General features: G+C 34.3%; 2 protein-coding genes across 6 annotated transcripts in view; both read left to right on the top strand.

Annotated features, from left to right (window-relative positions):
• The window catches only part of LOC127165389 (uncharacterized), a 95,285-nt gene extending 89,507 nt beyond the window's left edge, over positions 1-5,778 (top strand). Inside the window, exons 39-45 of the mRNA XM_051109979.1 lie at positions 142-186; positions 266-337; positions 657-804; positions 940-996; positions 3,362-3,454; positions 3,604-3,763; positions 3,899-5,778. Of these exons, the coding sequence (XP_050965936.1) occupies positions 142-186; positions 266-337; positions 657-804; positions 940-996; positions 3,362-3,454; positions 3,604-3,763; positions 3,899-4,184 (861 nt within the window). The 3' untranslated portion in view covers positions 4,185-5,778. The remainder of the gene's footprint in view (positions 1-141; positions 187-265; positions 338-656; positions 805-939; positions 997-3,361; positions 3,455-3,603; positions 3,764-3,898) is intronic.
• Positions 5,779-8,905: 3,127 nt separating this feature from the next.
• Positions 8,906-18,950, top strand: part of atp8b5a (ATPase phospholipid transporting 8B5a) — a 35,508-nt gene continuing 25,463 nt past the window's right edge. Inside the window, exons 1-3 of one of the 5 annotated variants that reach the window (XM_051108661.1) lie at positions 8,906-9,241; positions 9,395-9,441; positions 9,565-9,623. The gene's annotated coding sequence lies outside the window, so the exon portion shown is untranslated. Of the gene's footprint in view, positions 9,242-9,391; positions 9,442-9,483; positions 9,624-18,950 lie in introns of all 5 variants that reach the window. The other 4 variants (XM_051108662.1, XM_051108660.1, XM_051108663.1 and 1 more) reach the window with 4 other exon arrangements.

Raw genomic sequence — 18,950 nt, 5'->3', positions numbered from 1 at the left:
CTAGAGACAACATGACCATAATAGCCTTTCTGTGGTTAACACACTTTTGACATTTAGCATTTTAAAAATATCATGTTTTTCAGCCAATACTTGCAGACAGAAGTTTGAAATATTGTTTTTCATTTTTTTTTTCTATTACAGGGAGCTCAACTTCTTACTGCTGCTAAGGAACTGTCTAAGCTAAAGGTATTAACCATTAATACTTCAAAGTTATAATGTATATCCTAAGGCAGCGGGTGTGGTTAATGCTTCTCTTTTATTATAGGGAGGGGTGGAGCCAAAGAGCTTGTCACCAAGGCAGTGTGTGATCATGGAGGCGGCACTGGATTCAATCAAGGTGTGTTGGTGGATATAGCATGCCCGCTGAGTTACAACACGTTAAAGTGTTGGCTGTCTGCTTAAAAACAGAACTGTCACACCAAGTCAACACATTGCACACTGAGTGTTTGGGTTCTTGCGATCGGTGCGTCATTGAAGCATGTGGGAAGGAGAGAGAATTTGAAACAGTCTGAGAGAGCTGCTCACCACAGGCTTGACTTTTCGCACGTAATTATGTGGTCAGACAAAATAAGTTACGGTGAACAGTAGCAACTTTTGCAGAAGGAAATTCGTGGTAATTATCTCTCTCTCTCTCTCTTTAACCTGCTACTGGGTAGCTCTTCTTCCATGCTGGTGGGAACGGTTTAAAAAAAGTGTACCTGGAGAAGAGCCCTGAGCTGTCGTCGCTGCGTTATGCCCTCTCCCTATATACACAAACCACAGATGCTCTTATCAAGGCGTTTGTGACAACACAACATGCTCAGGGTGAGATACATGCACTTGCATACATGTTCAGTGGCTGACTTTTATCAACCGTTGCACATGGTCACACAATCTGTATAAATTATTTGACATTTGCAAGACTCATATATTTTTAAATTGAACCTTTCCTTCTTGCAGTTCAAAATGGTATGGGCATCAGGATCACCCCCAAGGAAAATGTTCGACCTGACAGAGGTGGGATTTGTTCATCCTTGACTCTTTGAAGGGCTAGAAACAGTCTCTCTACCTCTCTCTCTAGAATTAAATGCAGAAATATAGAAATGAAGGGGAAAACTATGGTAGTTCCACCACTGAATAAAAAAAAAAGGTTATTGTGACACTTTATCTCATGATTCTTTTTTTCTCAGAATTGCGTGATACAAAGATTGAGACATAAACTCGTAATTCTGACTTTTTCACAGAATTGCGTGACATACAGTACTCTCACAACTGAGTCAGAACTGAAAGATATAAACAATTCTGACATTTTTTTGCATGATATAAACTTGCAATTGCGAGAAATAAATTCAGAATTGCATGATATAAAGTCATAGTGAGATTAAACTTAATTGCAATCGCAAGTTATAAATTCCAATAAGATATAAACTCACAATTGCGAATTATAAAGTCAGAATTGATAGATCTAAACTTACAATTCAGACATTTTTTTTCCCCAGAATTGTGTGATATAAACTTACAATTGTGAGTTATGAAGTCAGAATTGACAGATCTAAACTCACAATTCGGACATTTTTTTCCTCAGAATTGTGTGATATAAAGTCACAGTTGTGAGTTATAAATTGAGAATTGCGAGATAGAAACTCAATTCTGACTTTTTTTTTCCCTCAGAATTGCATGAAATACATTTGCAGTTGCGAGTTATAAAGTCCGATTTTGAATTGTGTGTTATAAAGTCACAATTGTGAAGTCAGAATTGCAAGACAAACTTGATAGATCTTAACTCACAATTCTGACACTTTTTTTTTTTCCTCAGAATCACGTGATACAATCACAATTGTGAGCTATAAAGTGAGAATTGTGAGAATTAAACTCACAATTCTGACATTTCGTTCTCAGAATTGCATGATATACATTTGCCAATAAAACTTTTTTTCCTGCAAATGTGAGTTTATCTCACAATTCAGACTTTTTTTCTCGTATTTGCAAGATTATGTCTTACATTGCAGATTTTTTTTCTCAGAATTGAGATATAAACTCACAACTGCGAGTAATAAAGTCCAATTTTGAATTGCGAGATATAAACTCGCAATTCTGAAAAAAAAGTCAGGATTGTGAGTTTATTTTTCAGAATTGTGAGTTTATGTCTCGAAATTATGATATTTATAACTGGTAATTGTGAGTTTATATCTCACAATTCTGACGAAATATATTCTGACAAAATATATCTCACAATTCTTTCAATTGTGAGTTTGTATCTCACAATTCTGGGAAAAAAAAGTCTGAAATGCAAGATGTAAAAGTCTGAATTGTGAGATGATAAAGTCGCAGTTACCTTTTTTGTTTTTTTGTTTTTTTTTTGTTTTTTATCCAGTGGTGGAAACGGGCTTCCATAGAAAATGGAATAAATAAATAAAATTGTGTAAAAATAATAATTTAATAATTAATTTGACTAAAAGTATAGTTTTATATACTATAGTTTTATATACCCAGTAAGATTTAGTGTTTTTGTGAGCATTGTGCCTTGTTATAAAGGCTGCATTTATTCAATGAAAAAAAAAAAAAAGTAAAATCTTCAATTTCAATTTTAATATATTTTAAAGTGTAATTTATTCCTGCGATAGCAAAGCTGAATTTTCATTACTTCAGTCTCCATTTGTGGCTCGAGAAACATTTCTTATTATTTAAAGTGTTGAAAATGGTTGTGTTGCTTAAGTTTTTTTTTGTTTTGTTTTGTTTTTAATCATGATACATTTTTATTTTTTAACAGCAGTATTTGTTTTTGTGTGTGTGTGTGTACTTGTTTTTGCTACATTGTGGGGACCAAATGTCCCCACAAGGATAGTAAAACCTGAAATTTTTGCCTGCGGTCCCCACAATGTTAAAAAAAATGATTGAAAATAGTAAATGATGTTTATCTGAAAGTGTAACGATGCAAACATGTTTTCTGTGAGGGCTAGGTTTAGGGTTAGGGTTGGGTTAGGGGATAGACAATATTGTTTGGTCAGTATAAAATCTATAGAAGTCTATGGAAAGTCCCCACAATTCACAAAAACAAACGTGTGTGTGTGTGTGTGTGGGAAAGTGTGGCATGAAATTAACTTTCTGATGCCTTTGTTATTTTTAGCATTTTAGGAAAAATGCTTTTCTGTTCCAACAAACCCTCTGCACATTACATAATTATTTATGAAATATTTTGGCTAAAATAATAACACTTAAGCTACCACTGGCACATTTTGACCGCAGAATTTCACATTTTTAACCACAACCAAAGCATAAAGTGTAAAAAAAAATGCATATGTTTGACTGTAAAAAAAAAAATATGTAAAAAAAAAAAAAAAAAAAAGACAGTATTTGTAAAATTAAGCAATTTAATTGACAGGCTCTGGGGTTGAGCGGCCGATTGGGGAGGCAGTGATTCAGCTGGATTTGTCGCCCCCAGCTGGAAACACTGAGCAGAAACTCGCTGTCAGAGGTGAGACCACTAGAGCAAAGAAGAGCTAAATTTAGGACTCTTATCTGTGCATTTAAGTGTCTGGTGAGATAATGCTGATTTAATCAAGTCTAATGGTGAAAACCCCCCCTGGTGTCTTTTTATGAACTCTTTATCTCTTTCTCTTCCAGTGATTGCAGTAAATGACATGAAATGGCAGACCTCAGGGATGTTTCGTCCATTTGTGGAGGTTAACCTGGTCGGCCCACAGCTCGCAGAAAAGAAACGAAAATTCACAACCAAATCAAAAAACAACAGCTGGACTGCAAAATACAACGAGGCCTTTCAGTTGTAAGTACAAACACCCTCATATATATAATATATAGTTTGACAGTTAAACTTTTAATTAAAAAAAAAAAAAAAAAAAATATTACGGAGAATAGTCCACTCATATGTGTATTGTTCCCTGCTTTATCTCAATCTCAGTGTGTTGGGTAAAGGCGTGAGTCTGGACTGCTATGAGATTCAAATAACGGTGAAGGATTATTGTTTCGGTCGTGCGGATCGGGTGGTCGGGATCGCAGTAATGCAGCTGCGTGATGTAGCAGGCCGGAAAAGCTGCGTGTGCTGGTGTCCCTTGGGCCCGCGTATCAACATTGATGAAACAGGGACCACCGCACTGCGAATCCTCTCTCAACGCTCAACTGATGAGGTTGCCAAAGAGTTTGTCAAACTAAAATCTGAGACCAGACCTGCTGAAGAAGGGAGGTGAAGGTGAAACTCATGATTGACCTCTTCAGTTTATCATTACGGTGAAAGTGGAATGATTAAAACAGAAGAGACTTTGATAATACAAGACAAATGAAAAGATTGACTGTGTGTGACAAACAAGCATTCACAAATCACAAGGACCTGCACTGTTTATAAAATTGTGTATGTTTATTCCTTAAGAGTTTAAGCCTTAAGAGTCACTTAACTGTTTGGCTGGCTTTGCATCACTCTTTATGATGGGCAACCACTCATAAAATGAGTGCTAGTATTAAGAATAGCATTTTCACGATCATTAAACATTTGGAAATATCAGGGAATTTTCAAATGATGATTTCCAGGCAGGAAAAATTATGGAAATTAATAAGTACTAAAATATTAAATCGGCTAGAAATCTCTGGATTTTGTTTTACAAAAATTATCCAGTTAAACAAGCGACTCAAAGTCATGAAAATTTGGGGAAAAAAATCTTAGTCAGCACAAAAATATTTTGTTGGCTAGAAATTGGTATTCGTGGATGCAATATCTGCATTTTTGTTTTGCAAAACTATCTTGTTAATCAAATTACTGGAAAAGTCATGCAAATTAAAAAAAAAAATCTTAAGTCTGCACTAAAATATTTTGCTGGCTAGACATATTTGTGTGTAATTTTTTTGTTTTACAAAAAATATCTAGGTATTTAAATGAAAATTAAAAAAATTGTAAAACATCAACACTAAAATAATTTGTTGGCTAGAAACTGGTATTTGTAAGTTCAATCTCTGCAAAAAAATGTTTACAAAATGGTCTAGTTTATCAAAACAACTGGAAAAGTCATGGAAATGTATTGGTTAAAAAGTTGTAGGCGCCCTGTAGAAGAGAAAAGCAGCATATTAAACATTTTAATGTTTTAAATCACAGTTATTTCAAGCACATAATAAAAGGTATCAATGACATTACAAAAAATGTTAGAAGATGAGAACATGCAAGAATTTTGCCAAATCATGAGTCTGTGGGCTCAGTGGCCTTCAGAATGGGTGGAGTCTTACAGCAGGGGGAGTGGTCTAACAGATTTATTTACATTGGCTGTCTATTCTTTGGTTGACAGCCACAAATATGCATATTTTTAACACACATTTTTCTCTATTGGTCTTGTTCACTAATGTGTTCCTGAAATCTTATCTGATACCTTTAGTACATTCAACATCTTTGTCCATTCCAAATGCTCCAAAGATCATGGTTATATAGTTTGTTTATGGATGTCTCAAAACCGACAAATACGCAAGTAAATAAAGACAAATATAGACCAACCAGTAGTGCCAGACGATGAGAAGGGATTTACTGTATGAAACTTTGTTAACCTTGTGCCAAGTAGTTTGTATGCGTTCTTTTTTGAGGTGCAATGGAGTTATGGTTGATTTTGTTTGTAATATATGCACAACCAAACACAATCTGTAAAGTAGACTACCACATGTGCATGTATTTATTGTAAATTCCAGCTTTTGGTCATATGTTTATTTATGTTTTGTCAATATGTGGAAAGCTATTTATGTATTTTAAACTATGGAGGAAATCTCAGATTGAATCGATATTCTGAATTTATTTATAAATTATTTATGAATTAATGTGCGATTCTGATCTTTCTTTCTGAAAACGGTCATTGTTCTGCTAAAAAGTGTTGGTGTATTTGGATGCATAGATCTGTGGTTTGCAAAACTTGCTCACTCCTTCTAACTTTCTGTATGACTGTGGCTCTTCCTCTTAAATCATTTCCTCTCTTCTTTCTTCTTTTTTTTATTCAGCATCAGAAGCATGTCTTTTTCAGTGTTCCTTCTCTCTTTAGAAGTTCCTCTAGAGGAATCCGATCCAGATACGACAGGTCCAGCCTTGCCCAGCTTGTTGTTCAAAACCACCAGGCCATTTCACACCCCTGACCTCTACCTCTAATAAGGTGACCTGTTTTAAAAATCAATGAAACCGAGGTAAGACTTGTTTCTGTAGAATGCAGATCAATTATTTGCATTAAGTGTCGCATTTTGATGTGGACTACATATATTTATTAGGGGGGCGAATGACATTAATTTTGTTGCGTATACTTTTTCACATCACATTGGCATCACATTCAGATTCTCTCACTTCCATATTATGGGGCAGTTGGTCCATAACATTTGTAATGCATTTTCTTCTTCTTCTTCTTATTATTAATCGGATATGTGTTAAAAAAGGAAGTGTGTATGTATGCTCATGTCTGTTTAATAGTTTGGATTAGTATGATTAACCTGTTGTCTTGGACTTTTCTTGTTTTAATGGGTTCATAATAAGGTTACCTATAATCATTTCCTCTTATAAAATATGTTGTATGCATTTTTGTTACCTGACAAGTGCTGTATCAGGACTATTTTAATGAATATTCACTTACAGGATGGAAATAAGTCGTCAACCTGTAATAGCTTTCTCTTTAAATGTATGCTTGGATGTTTGGCTATAGTTTGGGGACAAATTTCTTCCCAGAAGTAAGCAAAATATGACAGAAAAAAAAAAGAAGTGAAATTTGTATATATGGTACCATTAATTTGTCCTGTGGTGTGACACAGAAAAAGGAAAGAACAAAAAACTCTTAATAATATTTAAATAGCATGAGAGAGATTTATCTTCATTGTTCGACACTATAGTTTTATTTATTTAATATGAAATTGTAATTAACATAATTTTTTTCCCCATGACTTGTTGGACAACTTCAAGACAAACTTTGACAACAAGACAAACTTTGTTGTCATCTGTTCAAAGCTGCTGAAAATTAAACCATTTTAAGGTTTTTTTAAAGAAATTTCTATCTCCCCTATTGCGATACTGAACTGTTTTAAAATATTTTGAGATAAAAACAAATCTTTTATGTGTGTCACACCATAGGACACTAAAGGACAGAAATGGTAGTTAAAGTATTTCTATTTAATTTTAAAATGTCAAATGAGAAAGAAAGTTTAATTTTGATACAAACAATATCAACAAAACAATTTTCATCAACAAAATTCAGTCTCGCAGTCCATCAGTATGTTACTGAAACTCTTCTCGCTCCCCTGCTGCATGTGTGGCACAGCTAAATATGATTGATATTTATGATACAGCTAAATATTATTGATATATGATTGAAACTATATTCATTAAGATGTGAATTAATTTTTTAAAACTATATAGATACTCTTTTTAAGGCATGACTTTGATTTTATTTACTTTCTGTATCGTTCTCTTAGGATCTCTTCCCCTCCGTTAGATCCCTGTTAATTGTCTGTCTATATTTCTGTGTCCTCTCACTTCCACTAATTTCTCTCCCTCAATTTTTTCTGTTTCAAAAACAAAGTATCACATTTTATACTTATTTGCATGACACTTTATAACAGAAACATCAGAAAATAGTTTAATTTATGTAATTATTGCATTTAAGAACACTGAAAATTATCAAAAAAGAATAAAAAGGAATTAAACAAATCTTATTTAATTATTTTAAATGCTTTTTAAAGAGACCTTGTCCTCTGGTGTGACATCTTTGTCCTATGGTGTGACAGTACAGGTGTCACACCGGAGGACATTTTCTGTGACACCATAGGACGTTTCAGCTTTTTGTGTCAATTAATGACCTTGCTATTCCAAGCTAACCTGTCTTTTTGCAAGACACATTTGCATGATTTTCCATGATTATGTAGTTTAACAGTTTTTAATCCAAAAATATAATTTAGGGGCGTCACACCAAAGGACAACAAAACAACACTTTGTGGTGGTTCCAAAAAAGTTAAATATTTGAACAGTTCTGTGACAAAAATGTACCATGTGCACGTCATGGGCTTGGCAAGGGGCTTCAGTAACACGACTATGAATGGGATCCTTCAACTAATACATGTTTTTTTCTGGAATTGGCCGATTTAAAATCAGGATATGGTGTCACACTAGAGGACATGGCTTTCAGAGACAAAATGTATCAAGTTTCTACACTTTCAGAAATTTATGGATAAAAAAATTATTGCAATTTACTAAAATAGACACATGCACAGTTGTGCTGGAGGTATTTATTAGCATTTTTATGCTTTTCTTTTTAATTTATAAAAATTGTAATTTACTGAATCATGAATGAGACGTAGGACAATTTTGACACTTGACTCAAAATGCCATGTCACTCCATCAACCCATATATATATTTATATTTCTTTATTTATAAATATGACAGAACCCCCTTAAAAGGTGTGTGTATATGTATGTATGTATGTATGTATGTGTATATACATTTATTATTCCTTTTAAGGAGGTTCTGTCATATTTTCTGTCCTATTTTGCTCAGTTCTGGGAAGAATACATGTGCATATACATGTTTGTGTGTATATATATATAGTGAGTGTGTGTCTGTGGCGACTGAGTATAATTGGCTTTATATAAAAACAGAAGTCATTGTTTAAATGATTAAGTAAACGTGTATGTTGTATTTAGTCTGTGTGTGGCCTTGTGGTCATAGTGAACATGCTCAGTACTGCTGTACTTTGTCAGTGGTTAGAGGAATGGGGAAAAAAATGGGTTGCTTCCTTTTTTGGTGTGCAGGAAATCGATACTTCTCTAGCAAGCAAGTGTGTGTGTATGAGAGAGAAAGAGAGAGAGAGAGTGAAAGAGAGAGAGACTGAGAGATGTAGAGATCTTAACAAAAGTTTGACAATCTGAGTTTATTACGCAGGAAGACCAAGAGTAAATGTTACCTCAGATAAACTATCACAAGAGTGGAGCAAAAAGAGAGCACTGCAAGTTGCCGCCCCTCTTCCTTGTTTATCTTGAGTGTGTGTGGTGGGGTCTGTGTGTGTGTGTGTGTGTGTATATGGTTGTGAATGAGTCTAGGCTGGATGCCTGCACTCCCTGTTTCCCATCAACGTAAAGTGAGAGCAGATGGAAGACTGAGAAGCGAGAAAGGAGGAGGAGAAAGAGAAAATAAAAGGGCAAGACAAAGAGGAGGAGACTGTTTGGCTGACTTTAGCGATCTCTGGCTGGAGAAAGAACTGCCACACTAGACCTACACACACACTACGATGTCACTGTAGGACATTAACGGTAAGAATCCTGAGGGTAAAAGGTTAGGGGTGCAGCAAGAGGTCAAGGCTCGTAGAGGGGGATTCAGTAGACAGTCTTGAAAATCACAGGAAGTAAAATTGTGGGTGTGAGTGTGAAAGTTGTTTAGTTCGGTTTTTTTTCGTCTGTCAGCAGTCTTAAAAGTGGGGTGGAACGTGTGAGAGGTTCACGTAAGCCTGAGGGTGAGTTTTTGGTAATCATTGCCTTCTGTGCATGTACATTAGGTGTCAGAAAGAGAGTAAGAAAGTTGAAGTGTTTTGAAATTTGCATTTTGACGGACTTTACAACTTTTCTAACCGGGCCAGCTGTCAGAGAAGCATACGGCACACAAGGTTTAACTGTCCTGACGTTACTTTAACACCAGGTAAGAACTGATGTAAACCACTGCTGGTCTTTTTTTATTCTATGACAAAGTAAAAAAAAAAAAATAAATAATAATAATATTAATGAATACTTTCATTTGATCACTTTTTCACAATAGTGATGACACAAGATTAAATGTTTTAAATTGTCTATGTAACTCACTGAAGGCATTTTAATAAGACATATAATATATATATAATAAGACCATATCTGTAATATTTATAAATGTAGAATCTGTAAAAAATGTGAATAATTTTAACAAAATAAGAGAGATCATACAAATTGCATGGTATTTTTATATTTAGTACTGTCCTGAGTAAGATATTTTACATAAAAGATGTTTACATATAATCCACAAGACCAAAAAACAGCTGAAATTATTAAAATAACCCCCTTTCAAAAGTTTGTGAACCCTTGGTTCTTAATACAGTGTGTGGTTACCTGAATATATATGTGTGTGTATATATATATATATATATATATATATATATATATATATATATATATATATACACATACACATACACATATTAGATGGAAAAAGGGGGATAAATAATATATAATTTCCACATAAATATTAAAGGGGTCATCGGATGCTAAGTTCACTTTTTCATGTTGTTTGAACATTAATGTGTGTTGGCAGTGTATGTACAAATCTACCCTATAATGATAAAAATCCATGCAGTGGTTTTTAATTAATCTGTAAAAATATTCCCTTTTTCAAATCGAGCCGTTCTCAGATGCCTGTCGGTGTGGCGTCACACCCACAGAGGCCGCTCCCACGATAGTTGATTGACATGAGCTCTTTCCTTAGACCAGTTGTCACAGTCCAGTAACTTTCCATGTTTTGATGCCAAAGCAGGGATGTAAGTTAGACAAGAATATCTCCGATTGAGGTTTTGTGTTGCTGGATGTAATAATGAACATAGTGGTCGTCATTTACTCCCGACATCTGAGCCGCTGAAGATGCAGTGGATTACATTTGTTTGTGAAGGGAATGCGCCTCCTGATCTACATATATCCGTCTATGTTCGCGCGAATCATTCATGATCCAGCTTTACTTACAGCAGAAGTGAGTATAAGCGTTTTTTATGAATCTTTGCGATCGCCTTTCCTTATAACGTGGTAGTTAGGAAGTTTAGCGGCTAATGTGAACAAGACTGTCTTTCCACAGAGAGAAGAGAGGGGCGGGGTGAGCAGAGCTCATTTGCATTTAAAGGAACAATCCCTTAGAATGAGATGATTTTTGCAGAGCTGATTTTGGCAAGGTAAAAAGGGTGTTGTTTTACACAACCATTGAGAATTTGTAATCAAGTATATTAGAGACTTTTCATTAAGACCCTACAGAATCATATCAACTTGTGGAAAATGGGCATCCGATGACCCCTTTAAGTAGCACAGCTTTTTTCAAAATTGACACTACATTTATTTTAAAAAAATAATTATCATATTACAAAGATTTTTAAAGCATCTTGTGATACTGAAGACTAGAGTAATGGCTGCAAAAAATCAAGCTTTACTATCACAGGAATGAATTACATTTTAAATGTATAAAAATACATAATATTTCACAGAATTTTACAGGATTATCAATATATCAATATATAAATTATTAAAAAAAATTAAGAAATAAATCCAGCTTTGGTAAGAATAAGAGATTTCTTTTAAAAACATTTAGAAAATCTTACCAAACTCCAAAGTTTTGAATGGTAGTGTGTATTTATATCATATTAAAAATATTAAAAGAAAGAAATTGAGAGTGTAGAATCATATTTGTTTTTGGTAAATATTTAGTACTGTTGATTACAGACTTATAAAAATAAAGCAAGAAAACCGTTTGTCTTGTCTGTTGCCTATTCTTAAGACTTGTTTAGTACATTCTGAAGTCTGGTTCTCTTCAGGTTCAGGAGTTTGTCATGGGCTGTGTAATGTGTATCATGGCTTTGTGTATATCTGTGACTGTCGTATGACCCCGAGTTCCTCCGGTGGCCCATATAACTCATTGTCAAATACAGCAGATAAATTATGCAGTGACAACACACAGCAGGCTCTGTCTGATCAGATATGATTATCTCTCTGACAGGCTGTTATTGTTAATGGATAAATAATTGAAAGGTCATTAGAAATGACATGCCTTTATCTGGTAAAATGAGCGGCCTGTCCTTCCTTTTGCTATACCTGAGTGCCGTTGTAAGGACTGGCTGAATTAATCATCAGCTCTTGTCCTTTAGATTTTCCATTAAGGTGTGATTTATCGGTTCAATACCTTTACTAGAATTTATTTTTTATAAATTTGTTTTTATTGATAAAATTATGTAAATTGGTGTAGCAATAACATGCAAGCAAGTTCAATTAGGGCTAGTTGGTTTTATTTATTTATTTATTTTTTTCAAGTATAAGTGTAAGTAGATAAGGAAGTTTAGCTTAGTTGTTCAATGTTTTATTTCCATGAGGGGTTTCAGAAAACAGATAAAACAGAAGTAACTGAGTTCCTCAAATTCTATTGTACTTCTATTGTAATTCTATATAACAGTGAAGCTGCTAGCAAGGATAACAAAAAGCAAGGAATAAAGAATAACAATAGTAGAAGGACACCAGCATGGTTTAGCTAGCATGACATCTTAACTAATTAGTTACGCTTGGTTCGGCAAGCATGACTATCACTATTACTACTACTCATAGTTTCAGTTAGGGATTATGACTAACATAGCTCTAAGCAGAACATTTTGGCACGTAACTTGTCAAGCACCATTTGAGATAACTCAAACCATTCAGCCTGTAAAGAGGAGGTGTGTTATTGGTTTTCATAGACATGCCAGATAGAAAAAAAGAAAAATCCCATAGACCTGCATTGAAGGAAGAACCTGATCTGTACAGTACATAGTTACAAGTGGCTGGTTGCATAAACTGCATCAAACTAGTCTTACAAGTAGTCCAATTTGTTTCTTTATATCTGGTTATAACGTAAATTGGCCTAATTTGAATCCAAAAAGTAAGACCAGTTACCCTTTGGTTAACTGCTAGTTGGTCGGACTAGTTATTGAAGGATTAGTTCACTTCCAGAACAAAAATTTACAGAAGATGTACTCAGCCCCTTGTCATCCAAGATGTTCATGTTTTTCTTTAGTTGTAAAGAAATTATGTTTTTTGAGGAAACCATTTCAGGATTTCTCTCCATGTAATGGACTTCTATGGTGCCTCCAAATTTGAACTTCCAAAATGCAGTTTAAATGCAGCTTCAAGGGGCTCTAAACAATCCCAGCTGAGGAATATGGGTCTTATCTAGCGAAACAATAGGTTATTTTTTTTAATTACAATTTATATACTTTTTAACCTCAAATGCTTGTCTAGCTTGTTTGAGCTCAGTTTTTTTCGGTCATGACAGTTAGTGTACGTCTAAAAACTCCCATCTCATTTTCTCCTCCAACTTCAAAATCGTCAGAAGCACCAACCCAGAGTTTACAAAGTGAACATGCAAAGAAAATCAAAACACCATTTACAAAAAAAGGTAAAAACAGCCATGTAGGACAATTTTCAAGTTGGAGGAGAAGATAAGGCAGGAGTTTTTTAGACATACCCTAACTGTCATGACCGGAGAAAAACAGTTCACACAGAGCTAGACAAGACGATTGTTTGAGGTTAAATAAAGTATACAAATTGTATTTTTTTTTTTTTTTAAGAACCTTAGTCCACGGCTGGGATCGTTTAGAGCCCTTTGAAGCTGCATTTAAACTGCATTTTGGAAATGTAGCTGAAGAAAAAGTGTCTTCTCTAGCGAAATGATCGGTTGTTTTCTAAAAATAAATTCCAGTTTATATACTTTTTTTTAAACCTCAAACGCTCATTTTGTCTAGCTCTGTGTGAACTGTTTTTTCCAGTCATGACAGTTTAGGGTACGTCTAAAAACTCCTGTCCTATTTTCTCCTTAAAAATCGTCCTACATCATTGTTTTTAATTTTTTTTTTTTTTTTTTTTTTTTTTTTTTTTTTTTTTAAAGCGAACTCTGGGTTGGTATTTTGAAGTTGGAGGAGAAAATGAGTTGAGAGTTTTTAGACGTACCCTAACTGTCATGACCGGAAAAAAACAGCTCAAACAGCTAGACGAGACAAGTGTTTGAGGTTAAAAAGTATATAAATTGTAACTTAAAAAAACTAAATAAATAAATACCCGATCGTTTCGCTAGATAAGACTTGTTTAGAGCCCTTTGAAGCTGCATTTAAACTGCTTTTTGGAAGTTCGAATTTGGGGGCACCATAGAAGTCCTTTACATGAAGAGACATCCAGAAAAAAACACAATTTCTTTATGACTGAAGAAAGAAAGACTTGAACATCTTGGATGACAACGGGGCGAGTACAACATCTGTACATTTTTGTTCTAAAAGTGAACTAATCCTTTAAGACACACAGTTGTTGTTTATGCTGACCTCAGAATATCATGGAGACTTGCAGATGGGCTATGTTGACTTGGGTCAGTAACCAGCCACCCAGAAAATGATAGAAAAAAGTACTTGAGACCATACTCATGTCATCATTAGTTAGATCTCCATCATAAATGTGAGATATTTTAACCTTGAACATTGCTCTTTAGCTTCATCTGCCCATTGTATGGTTCTTCCCATGATGCCCGCCCCTGACTGACTCAGTCAGCATGTTTCCTGCGCCCCTTGAGTGAAGCTAAGGAAATGATGAAATCCCACTGCAACAGTGGCAGGCTTCACATTTTGTTGCCTTTAGCTCTCTATACAAGATATTTAGTAGAAGGTCAGCTTCAGGAAGGGTTTAGTAGAGATGATGCTGTTGGTCTTTAATGTACAACTAGAGGTTCTTACGAGGTTCCTGTACTGTCACGGTGCATTAGTGCTGGAAGAGCGCTTGTGTTTATTGATGCGTTCTGCATGGAAACATTCCTTCACTAGCCATTTAATATGTAAACTACAGGGAAAGTTGTCTCTCTTAGTCTTAGGTACAGTACCTTTGCCTCTGTTGACCTGATTCAAAGTGATCCTATCAGAGCTCCTGTGGATGAGTTTGCATGGTTTACATGTCTGAGGGACACTTTGATAAATGCAGATTAAGTTGAAAGCTTAACTCAAAGATAGCTAATGTTCCAAACGTGTTTTAATCTTGTGTGTGACGTGATGTTTGTATAGCTGAAAGAAAAACATTTTCATGAAAACATTTTGTTAGCCAGTTTTGGGAAAAAACATCTGGTTAATCCAAATATTTGTATAGAGGTTACTATAAGTTTGTATTAAATTAAACTTAAAGCAGGCATCAGCAGCGGTGCTGGGAAGTGACTAACTAGCAACGCTACTAACCTCACTATGTTTTTCAGTACTGTGACAGTAGTTTAGCTTTTTCCCAGAAAAAAGGCTACATTTCTCATATGAATGTAAGGCTGCATCACTAATTTTGTCACGTTGTGCTGCGCACAGAACTTTACAGCCCAATGAACTGAATCATATGCTCTCTTCTAGAATGTTCTTCTCTTTTTTTTTTTTTCCATGTGTAGCATTAGAATGCTTGTTTAATCAGGTGAACCAATACATTTGGATGGTTAATGTAAATATTTGAATGTAATATTTTGCATTGTTTATTTATATTATTCTAATTATTATTATTATTGTTGTTGTTATCAGTATTTAAAACAGTTGAGTAAATTTTTTTTCAGGATTCTTTGATGCATAGAAAGATCCAAAGATCAGCATTGATCTGAAATAAAAAGGTTTTGTAACATTATGCACTGTACCGTTCAGCTTGGACTCTGTATTTTTTATTTTTGTGAAAAAGAAATTAATACTTTTATTTAGCAAGGATGCTTTAAATTGATCAAAAGTGATTATAAAGACATTTATAATGTTACAAAAATTTCTATTTCAGATAAATGCTGTTCTTCTGAACTTTCTATTCATCAAAGAAACCTGAAAAATTCTGCTCAGCTGTTTTCAACGTAATAAATGTTTTTTGAGCAGCAAATCAGAATATTAGAACGATTTCTGAAGGATCATGTGACTGGAGTAATCATGCTAAAATGCAGCACTGAAATCACAGGAATAAATTACATTTTAAAATATATTCAAATAGAAAACACATTTTAAATGGTAAAAATATTTCAAAATGTTACTTTTTGCTGTACTTTGGATCAAATAAATGAGAAATGAGAAAAAGAGACTTGTTTAAAAAACACTAAAAATCTTACTGTTCAAAAACTTTTGACTGGTAGTGTATATATACTTATTATGAAATAATATGAGTAAAATATTTATGAATTAATGTAAAAAGGTATCTGTACACTATGTAGGTCTTTTTTTTTTAATTTATAGTGAAATATTTACCAGATTTTTTAGCTGTATCAATGTATCTGTTCAAGTTGCTGTCACTATAGAAATCCATTTATTCATTCATAATAATGTGTGATTAAAAGCTGTAATTAAATTTTAATATGATAATTCTAAAAGATACAGCCTATTAAAAAGCTTTGTTGTTTGGTAGGCTACCTTTTGTTAGTAACTTGTAGTGTAATTAGCTACTATTAAAATGAGCTGTAGTTTACCTATTCTAACTTGCACATATCTTGAAACTTGACAAACTGCAGTTTCAAACAATCTCTCCAAGCACTGCAGTCTCCATACTGGAGTTACTCACTAGGCAATTACTGCATTTCTAAGGAATCCTGCTGCAAGTCGTTGCATGTTTCATACTGTCCTAAGATGCAGGTAAACTGCATCAGCTACGTGTTGCATTCGGGACTCTAGACTGAAAGATTTAACCTTATAATACAGATTACAGTTCAGTAATTATTTTGAATGTTGTATAATCAATACTTTAGTAGTGTATGGTAACTTTCAGTGTTTTTTTTTTTTTTTTTTTTTTTACAGTTTTGTGTAGCACTTGCTGTTGCCAGTCTTTTAGCTTTCCCACAGTCTGCCCAGACTACATTGTACAAGTGTTAACTTGTTTGTCATTAGCGCTTCCTTCTATTGTATAATCTTTAAGCGGTTAAGTTGCATTTCACAATGTTTTCCCCCATTCCCTCACATTTAACCAAACAGAGTTTTGACTGTTTGTTAATACTGTTGCTGTGCATTTAATATATATACACACAGTGACATTTCCTTTTGTTTTCAGTGGGATTCTAAAGAACCACTTGTTCAATGCACTGCCCTACTTTCAAAACCACTATAGTGGTTTTGGTGTCTTATTTTTTATTTTATTTTTTTCAATTATTTATCTGTTTTTGTAATTAAAACCAAATTCAAACCAGAATTCATTAATAGTAATAGCATGTGACAATATAATTTTTTATGTATGTATGTATGTATTTATTTATTTATTTGCATAATCTTTTCATTGAGACGTCTGTTTCTATGTCTCAGCTTCTCTGTGTAATGACACATTTACAGTCAAAGGTTTTTTAAAAATACCCCTTAGGGCACTGTATTATCTGAAGTGGTGTGGGACAATAGTGACCAGAGCATGCCAGCACAGACACAGGCATGCTGGGTATTCAGAAACACACAGCTTTCTCCTTTTGTCTGCATAATTAACTTGAATTCACTCAGATATATCCCAGACACATGTACATACATGTGTATGCACTCTTTTGCTTTTTGTTTTTTTTTAAATAAAAACAGGATGGGGTTATAATCCCATTTCACAGGAACAAAGGAAATCAAGATTTAAAATGTTTGTTGGCCTTATGTCAAAGATAAAGGTGGAAAACTAGAGGGCACACAATAGCCTCCCAGAAAACGTACACGCATATGAATGCCACTTGACTTCTAGACTCTAGACAGTGTTTGTAAAATCACCAGTCATTGTTTTTCCCTCCAAAGAGAGGAAGGTCAGAGTATTGAGTGAAACAAACTATATACATATATGGTGACCATTTTAATCACCTTTCAAATTAATTTTGAATTAAATTAGAACTGGAATTTAAATTAAACTGACAGGACATAAAATGACACCTATTTCAAGCATATTTGTCTTTTAATTCAAATTTAAATTCCGATTGAGTTTGGAATTCAGTGACCTCAATTTAAATTTCTCAAAAAATTTTCTAAAATTTTGTTGGAATTTACAAGGCTAGCATGCGCTTGTGAAAGGGAGAACGCGAGTGGATAATTTATAGTATGTGATTAGTAAAACTGAAAGTTTTTCTTCTTTCTTTCTGTGGTTTGATTTTTCTTTTCTTTCCCCCCTTTTCTCAGCCTGCTTTTTTTCCTCTTCTGCTGTCTACGCCTTAGTTTATTAAGCGTGTCCTGCATACATAACATTTATGCAATGTAATTAAAATGGTATCAATACATTTAATATTTTAGTTTTTCTTCAGTGGCTACTTTTTTTTCTGTACAGTGAGAGTACAGCCTAACCCTACTGTGAGACAGTGAGACAGGTGTTGCTGTAGCGTGCGTGTTTGCAAACATATATCTGCATATGTGGTTTTTATGTGTGCGTATTGTGGCCTGAGCCTTGTCATTTTGCACCCCCTTAGAACCCCTGTACATGTTTCTGTGGTTTTAGAACTCATGTTTGTCTTTTTCCTACTACTTGCACAGCCTTTTACTCACTGACCCCTTTATTTCTTTCCCATTCTGTCTGTTTTCCTGTAAATCACTCCCTGCATCTTGTGTTACAGTGAAGAATTAACTTCTCAAAGTTTGCACATTTGGCTTGGGTGTTGTCTCTGTTTCAGTACATGTTGTGATTGTTTTTTTTTTTGTTTTTTTGGACTCAGTCATTACTGACATTTAGAGCGGGAGAAGTCTTATGCATTCCATTTCAAATTAGATTTTGCAGTGTAAAGACACTGCAGGTTCATTATACAGATTATGAAATTTGATTAAATATATGATGGTAAAAGAATGATTGAAAGAGTACAATGACATGGGGCACTCAAACTTCAAAAGGACACAAAAAGTACCAAAACGGGGAATGAAATAGTTGTATGATGGGTGATGGCTTTTTGTGAAGAAAAGTACAAAATCAGAAGGGGTCATCCGATGCAAATTTCACTTTTACACTTTTAAATGTTTGCGCATAAATGTGTGTTGGCAGTGTGTGTACACATCTTTTTTTGTACACATCAAGTTATTTTTCAAATCAAGCTGTTCTCAGCTTCTTGTCTGTGTGACATCACACCGACAGAGGCCACTCCCACAATAGTTTGATTGACACTGGTGTCTTGCCTTAGACCCGCCCTAAATGAGCTGTAACAGTCTGATCACCATTGTTTCGATGCCGGAGCAGGGAGGTAGACAAGAATGGCTCCTAAGCGATTGAGGTGTTGTGTTGTTGGATGTAATAATGAACACAGTGGTCGTCATTT

The sequence above is a fragment of the Labeo rohita genome, chromosome 5 (assembly GCF_022985175.1).
Source record: "Labeo rohita strain BAU-BD-2019 chromosome 5, IGBB_LRoh.1.0, whole genome shotgun sequence".
Taxonomy (NCBI): domain Eukaryota; kingdom Metazoa; phylum Chordata; class Actinopteri; order Cypriniformes; family Cyprinidae; genus Labeo; species Labeo rohita.
This window is presented reverse-complemented; position numbering and strand designations above follow the sequence as displayed.